Below are 15,472 nucleotides of genomic sequence, written 5' to 3' on the forward strand. Positions count from 1 at the left end.
TCCCGGAATTTGATGTACACAATGGTATGCAAACTCTTTCCTTCTCTCCGAAGCAAACAATGAAATAGGAAAACACACTGCCATTTTCTGACTGACCTCAATCGCTGAGGGTGGACCCCGCACGCTACATCAGCAGGCTGGCTCCGTTACACTGCCCTGCGCTGTGCTCGAGCTACTGAAATATTGATTTTTACAGAGCCGGCGCACACACACTGAAAAATCAATATTCCAGTGCACACAACAGAACAGGCGGCAGAGGGGGGACCAACTCCGAGGCCCAGCAAGCACTGCCGCAGGGCCTTGGCCGAGGAGGGGGTGGGGGTCTGGAGGAGACAATGCCTGGGGAGAGGCCCCTGCAAACCCGGGAATGGTCAGATAAACAAGCAAGTGTGGAGAGGGACGAGAAAGGAGAATGGAAAGAAAGATCCTTGAGGATAAAACAGTTGGAAGGAGCAATGATTTATCTTTCCATAGGGGGAAATGGGGAGAAGGAAAGTAAATTAAGAAGAGAGGATGGGAAGAATTTTCCAGGTAAGAATCTTCCCATAAAAATGTATCTTGTGTTTTTCTGTATCACTGGGTCAGACTTAAGATGGAACCATTATAAGAACGATACAGATATTATGTTACCTGAGGGAAAAAACTAGGCCAGTTCTGAGAAATATTTATATTTTTTAAAATGCAGTCCCCTTCTTTTTCCTTGGTGACTACAGGCCGGCATCAGAGAGTCTGATTTGTAACAAGGGTTCTACCTTTGCAATGCGGTTACTTTCTTTTCCTTGGGGAGAGGGAAGGAAGGAAGACATCCTGGTCACGTGGCCATTCATCAATTTCCCTTTCTTTATAGAAAAGCATCTTCTTTGGCGTGCTTGGGGAGCCACGTTAAAATCGATTCTACGTGCCCCATGACCTCTTCTTAGGGAATTGTGAGCGCCTCTGAGTCACACCCCCACCTAGATGCAGAGAGGAGGACGTGTCCCCTGGTCCAGTCTCGGGTGCCCAGTACTCAGCAGACGTCAGGGTGGAGACGAACCGGCCTTTCCGTTAGTCCTTGTAGACGTGTTAAAACAAAATTCAGAACTGGCCTTTCTACTACTTTTAGTTAGCTCTTTGACCTCTTTTTATTTGGGGATGGGTGGTGGGCAGTTTATTAAAAGAAACGACTTTTAACCTTAGTGAATTCTCGATTTTGCTTTGTCCTAGAATTCCCTTACCGGGAATCTCGCTATTAGTTCTCAACTCCCTGCCAGGGGAGGAAACTGTCCTCCCGAGGTTTCCATTTCGCACTCTGCCCTGCAGGCAGCGCCGCCGCCTCCTCCTCCCCTGCCGGGAGAGACCAGGCCCCGGCACGGCTCGGGCCGGATTTGGAAGACGGGGCTCTCGGGAAGCGGGCATTCAGGGGCACCCTGCAAAACGCGGGTTCCTTGGCCCCAGCAGGGTGGCCGGGGACAGCGCCCGGCCCGAGGCGGAACAGGCAGCCTGGTAGAGGCGATGGGCTGGAGGGCGGGGCGGGACGTCGAGCCAGGTGGCCACCTGGAGCGCCCCGCCTTCCCAGCGCCGCCCCTGGCTGGGCTGGCCCGCCGCGCCCCCGCCCCCGCTCCCGCCCCCGTCCCCGCTCTTGCTCGCTCCCGCCGCCCCCGCCCCCGCCCCCGCCCCCAGCCCCGCGCTGCCACTCTATTTGCATAAGGAGGTGTCTCCCGGGCCCGCCCGGGGCGCACGTGACCCCGGGGGAGGCGGAGGGAACCTGCTGACTTGACACGAGCCGCTCTGCGGCTCCCCTTGGCGCGGAATAGCGAGAGCAGCCGTGACCTCCGACCCCGCCCGCCGGCAGCCAATAAGAGCGCAGGTCGTCTCCAAACCCAAAATTTCCACGTCGGCAAAAGTCAAGATGGAAGGGAGCGGAGCGGAGCGCGAGGGGGGAGCCGGCCCGGGAATGCCTGGCGGCCGGCGCTGGAGGGGCAGGCTGGGGAACCAGCGGCGGGCGCACGCGGGGCCACCCTTGAAGGCGTCCCGGCCCAGCGCGATCACCGCCTCCAGCCCCAGGAGACTCTGGGCGCCCCGCACTCCGCCAGTTGCCCGTGCACCCCGGCCCAGGGGACGCAGCCCACTGCCCCTCCGGCCTTGGCTTTTAGGGGTGGTGGGGGAATGGAACGGTGGTGAGGGGTTGGGGAACGATGGGGAAGGCACTTTCCAGACCTGTTGCACGCGCGCAACAGCTGTTCAGGTGCGGTATGTGGCGGGGAGGGGGTCTGCCAGGGCGGGGAACACAGTGGTCGCTTCTGCTGTAGGGAAAGGGGGTTGCCGGGCGAGGGAGAAGAGCGGTGTTGGGGAATGTGTGCAAGGTTTGTGCGAACGGGGTCTGCGGGAAGCACTGCCTAATGGAGCAGGGAGAATCCCAAAGAGTGGGTGGATGGAACGGAGGGGATGGGACAGCTTCGACCCGAGTTCCCAGGGCTGGGCGCGGGCGCCTGGAAGACCGGGAATAGAGTGCTGGGAATGGCTGGGGAAGGGGAGTCTCTGGGGAGGCCCCGAAATGCCGGGCTTTCTTGGGCTGTCCCATCTTCGGGGCTTTTCCCGGGCCTGTATTTGCTCCCCACCGTTTAACTCTTCCATCTCTGAAAATTCGTCCTCGTGCAGCGCCCCCGCCCCCAGCTTTCCAGATGGGAAGGTAAAAAGTTGCCACAAGTTGGATAGAGTGAGTTAGCTGCCTGCAAAAGTTTAGATAACTACCGAGGAGGTGGGGTTCGGCCACGAATGGGTTCTAATCTGAGGACGGGTAGGAAGGAAGGGGAGGGAGACTGTGCGATTCTTGCAGCCCCTTTGCTGTGACTTTGCGACCAGAATTTGTCGAATCGGGCTGTTAAAACACCATTTCTTTTGGGCATTTGCTCCTGCTGACTCTGGCAGTAACTTTCCATAATTAATGACCCGTTCCATTATCGTTCGCATCCTGAGCAAAATTGCTTTTAACGAGTTATTCTTCTTTGTCTTAGCTGGGGGGTGGGGGAGCTCACCTGCAGGAAGAAACTTCTGAGGAAGAGAGCACGTTTGGTCTTTTGAGGCAAAGTTCTGAGACACTCCGACTCTGAGTATGATAGAAGTCAGTGCACTACAGAACTTTGTCTCTAGAGGCTTTGGTCGCCGCTGCCGCGAGGGTTCCAGAGTGGCCCTGGTGGCCACGTCGCTGCGCCTTTCCCTTGGGGGAGGGGCGAGACCACAGGGGGTCCAAGTGCTGCAAGAGGAACTTGATCAACTCCTTTGAAGCCGGTGGGTTAAACCCTGTAAATGGGAATAAAATCCCCATAAATCTCTTTATCACCCTGGTGGACTCCTGACTGCAGAATTTTTTGGTTTAAAGAAGAAAAAAATTAAGCTTTGGACTTTTCAAGGTTTCTTAACAGGTACTGAAAGAGTGGCCTCACTGAGCCAGGAGAAGAGAGCTGCAGATTTATTAATGGGTGTGTTAGTTTCCAGTGCCTTGCAGGAATTTAAACTCTTTACCCTTAAAGAAGGAAATATATTTGTACAAAAGCCACAGATAATGGTCCTTTTACTCAAGTGACCTGCTGGATAAACGACAGCCTGCAGAGATTGATTTTGGAGATCTAGTCTCAATTCTGTTTCTGGCTTAGGTCCAGTTCACTTTTGTTTTTTAAAGTAAGTTTTATTAATGGAAAGAGGAACTTTTTCCAAGAAAGCATTCTGAAAGGTACTGGGGAAGGACGACGTTTATGCTTTTGGGCTGTGAAGATACTTTAGGTGGAGAGACTGCTCTCTCATCTCTAGTGAAATGGAGGTTTGGGTTGGTGAGTTCCTATCAATAGCCTGCTCTGTGTAACTGGCACCAAATTGTTGTCTTGTTCCATGGACATTGCCCTCTTTTGGTTTCATGAGCTTTTGGCCTGGCACAGGACACTTGGTGGTGGGGAAAAAAGGAAATGGTTCGTGTGCCGGTGGTGCTGACAGTCAGGTAGGGGAAGGGCCTTCTTAAATATTTTAAGGGATTCTTCAGAAGCCTTGGGGTTGCTTGTTTCTGTCTCTGGGAAGCCCTTGATAAAGAAAGTCATCATTTTTTTACTTGGGTATATTCCAGTGGTTTATCATGGGGAGAGGTATGATAATGGAGGAAGCCTCGGTGAGGGAGAAGGTATAGAGTTGCTTGATGTTAGAGCTGAATGGCAGGACCTACCGGTTGCTTTTCACAGGAATGCTGTGTCTTGATCCTAAGACAGCATGTATTCTCTTTTGTGTGGCCATTATCCATTCTCCCACTTTTCCATCAGTGACTGTTTTGCTTTTGTTCCTCAACCCTTCACCCAAAAATGGCTAAATTATCTCTGTGCAGTTAAATAAAATGATCCAAACTCAGGTACATCTTGTATTCATTTGAGATGTAAGGAATGCTTACTTGTAAAGAGGATTCTCTTTTCTGGTACTTATGTCCGTACATGTCCACAAGATAGTCTGAAGATACTGAATTCTAAGAAAACTTAAACCAACTCTAAGAGAATGGGAGGGTAAAGGGTGGAGTGGTTGACTGGGAGAGTAGTCATCCATACAAAGGAATTAGGTCAGGATCTGTCACCTCCAAAGAAAGGTAAGGTTTGGAGTCCCTGACATGATTCAGTCTGGTTTGACTTTTATGCTTACATGATTTGTGTTTCTCCTGTCTGTGACCACAATTGAGTTAAGGACTAACCAAGCAGGAGGGCTGTGGTTTAGTCTGGTGCTAAGGATGCCAGGAGTAGGAACTGGGAAAATCGGCAGTCTGGGGGTGCTTACTGTGAACCTGGCATGGTCTCATAGACTTCAGTCGTTGAGTAATCAGTGTATGGTCACCTCCCAAGCATCAGGTGTTCACTCTAGATGTTAAGAATGCAGCAGTGAACAAAATGGGCCTTAAACCGTACCCTCTTGGGGGTCTTTCTCATGCAAGAGGTAGATGATACAAATATAAAATAATCAGAAGGGTGATAAATGTATCAGGGAAGCAAGAACAGGGAACACTGGGGAGGTCATGGTGTTCTTTTAACCCAGATCGCTGGGCAAAGGAAACCATCACTAGCAACCTACTTTGCCTGGCCCTGGTACTTGTCTTTATTTTAGGTACTTTATGTGAATGAACCAAACAGGTGCAACTGAAACTAGTCATGCATTGCTTAATGACGAGGATAGATTCTGAGAAATGTGGTATTAGGCGATTTCATTGTTTTTGCAAACATCACAGAGTGAGTGTTCCTAAACCGGAATGTAGAGTCTACTGCACACTTAAGCTGTGTGCCACAGACTGGTGCTCCTGGGTCACACACCTGTGCAGCGTGGTTCTGTACTGAGTGCTGTAGGAAACTAACACAACGGTAAGGATTTATGTAACCATACAAAAGGTACAGTAAAAATACAATATAAAATATAAAAACTGGTACACCCATATGGGACACCTAGCATGAATGGAGCTTGCAGGACTAGAAGTTGCTCTGGATGAATCAGTGAGTAAGTGGTGAGTGAATGTGAAGGCCTAGGATATTACTGTACACTATTACAGGCTTTATAAACTTAGGCTACACTATATTTATTTTAAAAGTCATGCTATGACATGACAGCTATGACATCAGGCGGTAGGAAATTTTCAGCTCCATTATCATCTGATGTGATTACTGTTATCTATTTGGTCCATTGTTGACTGAAACATCCTTATGCAGAGCATGACTGTTAACACTGGTAACCTTTGACATTTTAAAGAACATTTTAATTTTTAAATACAAGGGTTGGGAAATATGGGGTGTGCTGGAAGATATTTGATGGGGGGTGCAGAGGAGCTGGGAAGCCACGGTGCTAGGTCACTGATTCCCCATTTTATATAATCTCCCACCACATCTTCCAGCAGTAAAATTCTGGGATTCTATGTAACCTTGCATTTCAAAGAGGGTTTATGCCAAAGAATCCGAGTGCTCTCAAATATTTTTTAAATAGGTGAGAGTGGGGTGCACAGCATGTTTTGCTGGGATCCCACAAGATTGCTATCATCTAGTCCACAGGTGATGTTCAGGAAGCACTTCTTCCCCTCAGCTTCTCTCTTGTTAATTGATTTAAAATTTTCTTATTCATGGGGCAGTTTATACAGGGAGATCTCATGGGACAATCACTACAGACACAGGGTCAACCTTTAATATGAAAGCAGTGGACGGGAAAAAAAAGCAAAATGCATTGTTCCCACAGCTATAGGTGATGTGTAAGGAATGAACAACACATGTTGCTTTGGTTGTGTTGGAGGAGCCAGCTGGAAGGAGGATGATGTCTCTTCTGCAGACCCCTGGCAATATTAAACATAGGTTTTGCCATTCTGATCTGCGAATTCATTAAGTGGGCACTAGGAGAACCAGCAGGGTCTCCACACAGCAAAGACACACTCCTGAAGTTACCTTTGATTTGCTTCTTAGATATTCCTCTCTCTCTTTGCCAGTTAATGGAAGAAATACAAAAAAATAACTAGTTAACTAATACTTAATTTTGGCAAAGCACTATTGTAACCATTCACATGTTAAATAATTTATTCTACGAGGTCAGTACTGTTAATATTCTTATCTTACAGATAAGCAAACTGAGGCATAAAGGGATTAATTAACTTGCCCAAGAAACACAGCTAGACAGTGGCTGAAGCAGGGTACAGACCCAGGCAGTTAGGATTAGTCTGTGATCTTAGCAGCTGTGCTGTATCAGGTATCATTTAGTTGCCTAATTGGTTATGGCACAGTACAAAGCCTGGGAGTCTAGGTTCAAAGTTAAGAACACTGAACATAATTAGGGCTTAGCTCAATGCAAATCTTTAGTCTGTCTTTAGTATGTGAGATTGGTTTCTAGGGCCTAGTGGTAGCATTACTTTGGGGATTATTTTTACTACTTTGAATCTCTTGATCACTTTTGCCACTGGACAGAATTGAATGCTGAGAATTGCAGTTGCTTTAAAAAGTGTCCTAGTTGGTGTACTACAAGAAAAACAATAGAGGCAGAAAATAAGTTGCAGTAATGCATTCTTTCAAGGAACTTGGAGTTCCTTACCATGTGTCAGCTCCTGGATGTTCCTTACCATGTGTCAGCCCCATTTCAGTATGATACACACAGCGTGCTGCAGATCAACCTGGAATATCCAGGAAGGCTTCCCAGAGGAGGTGACAGCTGGATATTGAAGGATGAGTAGGAGTTACCTGAATGAAGGGCGAAAAGGGCATTCTACTTCAAGGGAACAGCAAGTACAGACTTGTGGAAATATGCAACAGTATGATGTGTGTGGCGATTAGCAAGTCTTTATGTGTGACAGGCAGATGAGCAACAGGAAATGAAGTTAGGAGGTTGGCGGGGGGTAAACCAAGGAGGGTCTTGTGTGGCACCTGTGAAAATTTGAATGTACCCTGAAAGCCATGCGGAGCAACAAAAGCCCTTAAGCAGGAAAATGGCCTGATCATCTCTGCTTTTGTAGAAAATGTGTTCTGGCAGCAGAGGGCAGGGTGAGTGGTTGGGAGACAGGCTAGCCAGTTATGAAGCTGTTAGAGTCATGCAGAGAAGACATGTCGAGAGCCGGTGGCATGGACAGGAGGGGTGTGGGTGGGCTTAGGGTGAAAGCGGGAAGACCCACTGACCTGGGGCAAAACACAGGAACGTTCAGGGCAGTCTGTTCCTGAGGCCTTTACGTACATATTGCTGGTTAGTACTAACCCAGGGAATAAAATTGGCGCTCAGCTGCATTGTGTATGCTATTTCAAAACATCAAACTTGCTTGGCCGTAATCCCAAATTAATTCTTGAAGTGTAATATTGGAAACATCTCCTTAACTCTTTATGGCATAGTGAAAATTTCCCCCTCATTCATCAAATCTAAGATGTTAGTCATTGCCAAAGCATGCTCCAAAGGGAAGGGGGCACTGAAGACAGTTTGCTGAAAGAAGTATCACACAGGGTGTGGGCAGGGTTGAGGGAAGCCAACCAGGAAGAGGGAAGTACTCTGGTGCTGGCAGCCGTGAGAAGCTGTGACCACTCCCAGCCATCAAGGGGTGACTGGAGAGAACAGCTCCCAGGGGAAGCTGAGGCTGTAGGAGAGGGCTGCCTGACAGGAGCTAGGGCATTTGGTGGAGGAACCTAAATGCCATTGCCAACTCACAGCAAGGAGGAACCAAGGGAATGAATACCCTGATATGGTCCAAGGAGGGCAGGAGGGCAGCCTCCAGGGGTTAAGATGGTGGGGTGTGAACATGGAGGGTCAAATGGGGAATTGCCAGGGTAGGCTTTTTTTTTTTTTTTTTGGTTACACGTCACATCTATGAATACACTAAAAGAAAAAACCTATAGGAGAAATAAGTTGGCTGAAGAATTCCTAAAACAACTTCATATTCAGGGCCGTCATGCTGTATTTTTTTTTTTTCTGCATACTGTCATCTTCTGTGCCATCAAGAACACAAGCCAAGCTGCAGAGTTTTTAGAGTGTTCCACTGTTGTCTCTGCATCCAAGCCACTGACACTCTTTCAGCAAAGTTTATTGCTGGGCCTTTTCCCTCCTGCTTTTAATTGTGGTGAAATATACATATCACATAATTTACTATTTGGGCCACTTTTAAGTGTACATTCCAGTGGCATTAAGTACATTCACATCATTTGTTGTGCAACCATCATCAACATCCACCTCCAGAACTTCTTCATCATGTCAGACTGAAACTCTGTACCCATGAAACAATAACTCACTGTGAGGCTGGGGTCTCCTCGGCCTTACCAGAAGGGAGCAATGGAAGATTGTTAGTCTGAATTTGTGCAAAGGTAGAAAATGTCAGTGATACCATGCCTGCCACCTGGCTGAGAGCACTTTTAAGATGTTACTTGTTATCAGATGCATCCTAATTTCAAAGATGGATGTTAAAATGTGGAAAAAATATGTTGCTTGGAATCAACATATGATGAATCCTTTTAGAGCAGATCTCACCACCAGTGTTCCATGACTGGGTTTCACGTGGACCCCAAATTTGTTCTCCTCACCTTCAGGGAGGCCAGATAGGGCCTACTAGGGCAGTGGAAATCCTTAGGTGGAAAACCCTTGGCTTTAGGTCACACTATCCATTTACCCCAATGTGCTTTAAAATATCCTTTTCTGTGTGTCACATGATATGAAAAAGTCTAGGAAGTACAGCTCTGGAAGATCTTTATCTTAAGTCTGGCCAGATTCAGATTTCTGGAATGTGTGTGTGTGTGTGTGTGTGTGTGTGTGTGTGTGTAGAGAGAGGGAGAGAGAGAGACTCTGTCTCAGACTGGAGTGCAGTGGCACAATCTTGGCTCACTGCAACCTCTGCCTCCAGGGTTCAAGCAATTCTCCTGTCTCAGCCTCCCAAGTGGCTGGGACTACAGGTACACCACCACACCTGGCGAATTTTTGTATTTTTAGTAGAGACAGGGTTTCACCATGTTGGCCAGGCTGGTCTCCAACTCCTGGACTGAAGTGATTTGTCCACCTTGGCCTCCCAAAGTGCTGGAATTACAGGCGTGAGCCACCGTGCCTGGCTGTGGTTTTATAATTAATTCAGTATCATCTGTGTGCATTGGTAGGCAGGGGATGCTGATGGCGGGGGAGGGGGTGCTGTTCAAATAAGCTTGGACTGATGTAGCAGTAAGGCTGCCATTCTAGAGGATGGGGGATGATCCTTGCCATTGAGACCTTTTCTGCATTCATGCTATATGAAGAGGTTAAATAGAAGTGATTGTAGGGTACCCATCAGAATAAAATCTGTGCATCCACTTTGAATCACCAATTACATTTGTATTGGTTAGGTAGTTTTGGATCTAATTTATGTAGACCCAATCTCAACTGGCTGAAAGGAGAAATAACTTACTTTACAAGAAGCCCAGAGGTAGGAAGGCTCCAGGTTGGTTAATTCAGGAGCTCAACAGTGCATTAAAGGTCTGGCTTCTTCCTATCTTTTTCCTCGGCTGTCCTTGGCTTTTCTGTCTTATTCCCAGACTAGGTTCTTTTGTGCCAATGTGCTGGCTGCAGCCCTCACAGAAGAATGTCCCTGAGCACCTTGTTTTATCAAGGCCTCCAGCCGTTTTCTGCTATTTGCCATGGGGCAGAATTGAGTTGGATGCCCAGGCATTAACCAATCACTGCTGATGAAAATGGGATCACTCAAGTGGCCTAGACCAATCAGGACCTAAGTCTGAGTCACGAGGAGCTGGGTGGACCCTGAACCAGGTCAATTCTGTTAGCAAAGAAGAGGTGAAGGCGTGTCTTTTGGGTAGGCAAACAAGGATGTCCGCTGAGCGACGTATAGGGAGCAGTCTTACAAAACTGCAACTCCAGAGTAGTTGTACACTCATTGCAGTCTTATTTTTAAAGACAAAATTAAGAATTAATTAAGATTTCCATTAATAGAGGGCCTATTAAATAAATTGTGATAAAACCATCAACAAAATATTTACTAGGAACGAATGAGGTCGATATGTATGCAATCAACTTGGAAGGTGAATGAGATGTAATTTTCCATAAAGAAAACGTTGTAGAACAGTAAGTGGGATTGGATCCCATTTTTATTCCTCTCTGTGCACTCATGTCCTTATAGACTCAAACAGATACAGAATTTGTGTGTTCTGGTCTGATGGGGATCAGGACGGGGTGGTGGTGGTGGTGCTGGAGAGAGGAATTTTGCTTATTAGGTTATACACCTTTGATCATTTGACTTTTTAAAAATAATAGATTTAAAAAAATAAGTTTGTCATATGGGTAGAAGGCAAATAGGAAATAATATGGAAATATTATTAGCAATGATATATGATCCTCTCCCACGTTACAGTTGCATGTACAGAAACATTAGTCCCAATTTTATTAGTGTCGTTTTTGAAGTCTCCTGCCTACACTGGGTGTACCTGAGCTTTGGAAGTTGACAGTGAGACCCGTTGAGCTATGATGTCTGATATGGTAGCAGCTAGACACATGTGGCTTTTAAAATGGAAATTCATTAAATAAAATTCAGGATTTGTTTCCTAGGTTGCACCAGCCACATTAAAGTGTTCAACAGCCACACGGGGCTAGTGGCTGCTGTGCCGGAAATCACAGATTATAGGACATTTTCCATCATTGCAGAGAGCGCCATTGGACTATCCTGCTCTAAGCCTATGCTCGAGGCCAAGCATAGGCTTAGTCTCTTGGTAGCAAGGCCCTGGGGTTTAGGCAAGATAGTTAACCTTTGTTTCTTAGCTTTCTAGTCATTAAAACAAGAATAATGATAGTATGCAGCTCACTGAATTGTTGAACAGGTTAAAATTGTTAGTGTCTCTCATGCATGATAAATCATCAATAAAGTTGCCTAGTACTATTATGATTGTTATTAGGAAACTTTCCACCAATATTGATTGAGCATTTACTAAATACTGGGTATTTTCCTCATGCTACAATTTTATGGATAAAACTGAGGTATGATAAGGGAACTGGAGCTTCCCTGTCACACTACAAGGGGCAGGGCAGAGGGTCAGAGCCAGGTCTGGTTCTAAGGCTTGTGTTCCTTGGTGTTTAATCAGTTAGGAGGGTAGGACTGAGTCACTAACCCTCCCTCTGGCACCCTTACCCACTCCTGCCCTTCCTCTTCCTTTCTGAACAAGAAGAACTGACTGGTTTAAAAGAGCTATAAAATTTCAGACTTCTGATTCATTCTCTCTCTTTCTCTTTCCCTCTGTGTCTTTCTGTTGGTGGAGAAGCTGGAGATAAAAGGACAATGAAATTTATTAGCAGCCATGTACCCACTTTTCTGTGGTGTGTGATTTCTCCCGGTTTCTTCCTGTTGGTTTTCCAAAAGCTGAAATAGTTCTTTTAAAAGGAAACCACTCTGTTTGTTTCAGAGCAAATGAAGGAAGGGGCTCTTGCCAGAGGACAGAACAGGAAGAGATTATCTTGAAAAGCTTCTAATCAAAGTTAAAAATCATCATATGTCTCTACTTGAAGTTCAGCTGCACTCACGCCTTGCCTGGAGGTGGGCGGTACGTGGATAACTGGAGACATTATTAGGGAGGCTCATGGGAAGGGGATGGAGGTGCTGTTTTCACTTACTGCATTTGGGAGGGGATTTGTGTCCTTCAGATACTTCTTGGGCTGGACCTGAGTTCATCTTCATTGGTAGAATTGGCACCCTTAATTAGGGCTGCATTAGAATTGTTTTCCCAACTCTGCTGCATGCTGTCAAAAAGATATGCTCGATCTCCTCAGTGATGAGTGAGGCTGACCCCCTGCAGCAGCCTAGAGGCAGAACTGGTATCTGCCGATGAGGTCTTGCTGTGTGCTTCGTTTCTTAAGCTGCACTTTTAGTTGCCTACTGTTTTCCTATGAGTCAACATTTATATTGAAGTTATTACCATGAGCTGAAGTGCTATAGAAAATACGCCTTCAGGTTTTTCAGTCTTCCTAAGCTGTGAGAGAAAGTGTGTATGTGTTAGGGAAGAGGAAAGGCAACCAATGCAGCTTTCGAAAGGCCATCAGAGAACGGGTTTGTTAGGGTGTTTTGATGTATCTGGGGATTAGACAAAAGGAAGAGGATGGTTAAGTGGTTAAGCAAGACCAGCCTGAGCTGTTAAGTCATCTGATGTTAACAGTGGATTGATCAGGATTCATCTGTACCCTGTGAAAATAGAAAATTGAATTCAGTTTGTCTTTTTAGCTTTGAAGTAGTGGGTTTGAAATGATTTTAAGCACTTTATAATGGATTGTGGATAATTTACCTTGAAAAACTGTACTTGACTAGAAAAAACAGGAAAGAATAGGAAACTTTTATTCTCATATCTTTTCTTCCTCCCCAAGCTAAATCATGAGGTTTCTTTTTGTTGTTTCTGAAATAGAATTTGTTGAAACTAAATTGTAATACAATGCCTAGAACATTGGCCACATTGGCTTCAATTGTATGCTCCGTGAGTGCAGGTCCATTTGTGCATAATTTGTTAGTATAGCCCAACAACCAGCACTGCGCATGGCATGTGGTGGCCATTCTGTAAATGATTGAACGTGTGAATGAGTTTGTGGGTTCTAATCTGTGTGTGTACGTGCCTGTATGTATCTTGACTATGAGAGCTAACATAATTTCAATTTAATTTCACTAATGTTGGCTCCTCTAATGTTTAATGTGAACTTGAGGTAACTATGTCCTTCCATGTACCTGCTTTCCAAGTTTTTCTCTTGTGGGATTGAATTAAAGCCTATATTTATCTTCTATCATTTCTTTTTAGGTTGATCCTGGTTTGGGAAGCTTCCAGCTTGGAATGATTACAATAGAAAGAAGCTGTTCCTGGGCCAGGTGTGGTGGTTCACACCTGTAATCCCAGCCCTTTGGGAGGCCGAGATGGGTGGATCACAAGGTCAGGAATTCAAGACCAGCCTGGCCAAGATGGTGAAACCCTGTCTCTACTAAAAATACAAAAATTAGCTGGTTCTGGTGGCACATGACTGTAGTCCCAGCTTCTTGGGAGGCTGAGGCAGGAGAATCGCTTGAACCTGGGGGACGGAGGTGGCAGTGAGCTGAGTCACACCACTGCACTCTAGCCTGGGCAACAGAGGGAGACTCCATCTCAAAAAAAAAAAAATGCTGTTCTGATTCTTCCTGATGCCAACACACCTTCTCTTTTTAAAAACAATAGCACTGCACCTTTGATTACTGTTGTAAAGCCCAGAGGTCTTCAGACTGGGGCATGCCCACCCAGAGAGGCATATAAAGACTTTGGAAGGGGCACTTGGGCATCGAAGCGTTGGATTATATGTCCTCAACTTTCCTATCGAGTTTCTAAAACAAATTTACATCAGAACCCTCTGCGCTGGGAGTTATTTACCCTCTTCTACCTCCCTTCCTCTCCATCATCCTTCTGGCAGGAGAATTGCTTGAACCCGGGAGGTGGAAGTTGCAGTGAGCTGAGATTGTGCCACTGAACTCCAGCCTGGCACCTGGTGACAAAGTGAGATTCTGTCTCAAAAAAAAAAAAAAGAAAAAAGAAAGACACCACCGTCCCTCATCCCAAAGCTTACTAAAGTACATTGCAATGTACTTTATACCTTTATAAATAAAGATATAGAAACCTTTATGATATCAAAAGGACAATTTCATTTCATAATACATATTTGTTAAATAGCTAATATCTACCAGGCACAGTTCTAGATGATGACTTACTGCAGTGATCACAATAGTGAAACATTTCTGTCCTCATGGGGCTGCCATTCTAGCAGGAAGAAATGGGAAAGAAGCAAAAAAATATTATCCATGCTGCTTCCTTCAATTAAGATCCTACAATTTTTCCATTAATCTCATGAAGAAATACATTTCAGAAAATTTTTCCTTCTTATGTTTAGTAATTATCAAAACTTACAAAGTTACATTATTTTGATCAATCATGTACTAGTAATAAGTATAATGAAGATTCAATCTAGCAAAATTAATACTTGGAACATTGTGGTAAGGGGAAATTAAAACAAATTTAAATCACAATTTGTGTATGTATTTAATTGCAGAGAAGTATGATAAGCAGTAAGAAGGCTTTAAGTGTAAAAAATTACATCATAATACTTCTGTAGGGAAAATAGAATGCATTGTAGTTTCAAGAAATAAGGAAACATTATCAATATTCTGATTATTACATAAGAGCTTATTCATATACTTTAAAACAAATTGGTGATATCAAATTGCCATGGCATTTAAGCTTCGTTGGAGATATGTAAAAGAATAATGTTGCTATTTTATTTTAACATTTCAATTTTTTAAACTGTTAAGTTCAGGGGTAAAGTAATGTCATGGGGGTTTGTTATACAGATTATTTCATCACCCAGATATTGAGCGTATTACCCATTAGTTCTTTTTCCTGATCCTCTCTTTCCTCCCACCCTCCACCTCAAGTAGGCCCCAGTGTCAGTGTGTGTTGTTCCCCTCATGTGTTCATGTGTTCTCATCATTTAGCTCCCACTGTGAGAACATGCAGTATTTGGTTTTCTGTTCCTATTTTAGTCTGCTAAGGATGATGCCACCAGCTCCAACCATGTTTCTGCAAAGGACACGATCTAGTTCTTTTTTATGGTTGTATAGTATTCCATGGTGTATATAGACCACATTTTGTTTATTCAGTTTATCATCGATGGGCATGTAGGTTGAGTTCATATCTTTGCTATTGTGACTAGCGCTTCAGTGGACATATGCATGCATGTGTCTTTGTGATAGAACGATTTATATTCCTTTGGGTATATACCCAATAATAGCATTGCTGGTCAAATGGCAGTTCTGTTTTTAGGTCTTTGAGGAATGACCACACTGTTTTCCACAATGGTTGAATTAATTTGTACTCCTTCCAATAGTGTATAAGCACTCCCTTTTCCCTGCAACCTTGCCAGGACCTGTTATTTTTTCACTTTTTTTTCTTTTTTTTTTTGAGATGGAGTTTTGCTCTTGTTGCCCAGGCTGGAATGCAATGGCGCAATTTTGGCT

The 15,472-nt window shown here is 45.1% G+C and overlaps 1 protein-coding gene across 1 annotated transcript; it reads left to right on the top strand.

The window, feature by feature from the left end:
• The first annotated feature begins 335 nt into the window (after positions 1–335).
• Positions 336–4,754, top strand: LOC116557286. Its single transcript, XM_032286757.1, has 3 exons — positions 336–531; positions 1,300–1,482; positions 1,794–4,754. The coding sequence occupies exons 1-3, from the start codon at positions 336–338 to the stop codon at positions 2,702–2,704; spliced, it is 1,290 nt and encodes a 429-aa protein (XP_032142648.1). The 3' UTR covers positions 2,705–4,754.
• Positions 4,755–15,472: the final 10,718 nt, after the last annotated feature.

Source organism: Sapajus apella, unplaced genomic scaffold (genome assembly GCF_009761245.1).
Source record: "Sapajus apella isolate SASKATOON/1434 unplaced genomic scaffold, GSC_monkey_1.0 scaffold19, whole genome shotgun sequence".
Lineage (NCBI taxonomy): Eukaryota > Metazoa > Chordata > Mammalia > Primates > Cebidae > Sapajus > Sapajus apella.

Bases quoted from the DNA above. Each gene is read 5' to 3' on its own strand.
- LOC116557286 (XM_032286757.1), top strand. From the start codon at position 336: ATGCCTGGGGAGAGGCCCCTGCAAACCCGGGAATGGTCAGATAAACAA. The intron at 532-1,299 runs GTAAGAATCTTC...TCTGCCCTGCAG, and splicing joins GGATGGGAAGAATTTTCCAG to GCAGCGCCGCCGCCTCCTCC. The intron at 1,483-1,793 runs GTAGAGGCGATG...GGCGCGGAATAG, and splicing joins GAGGCGGAACAGGCAGCCTG to CGAGAGCAGCCGTGACCTCC.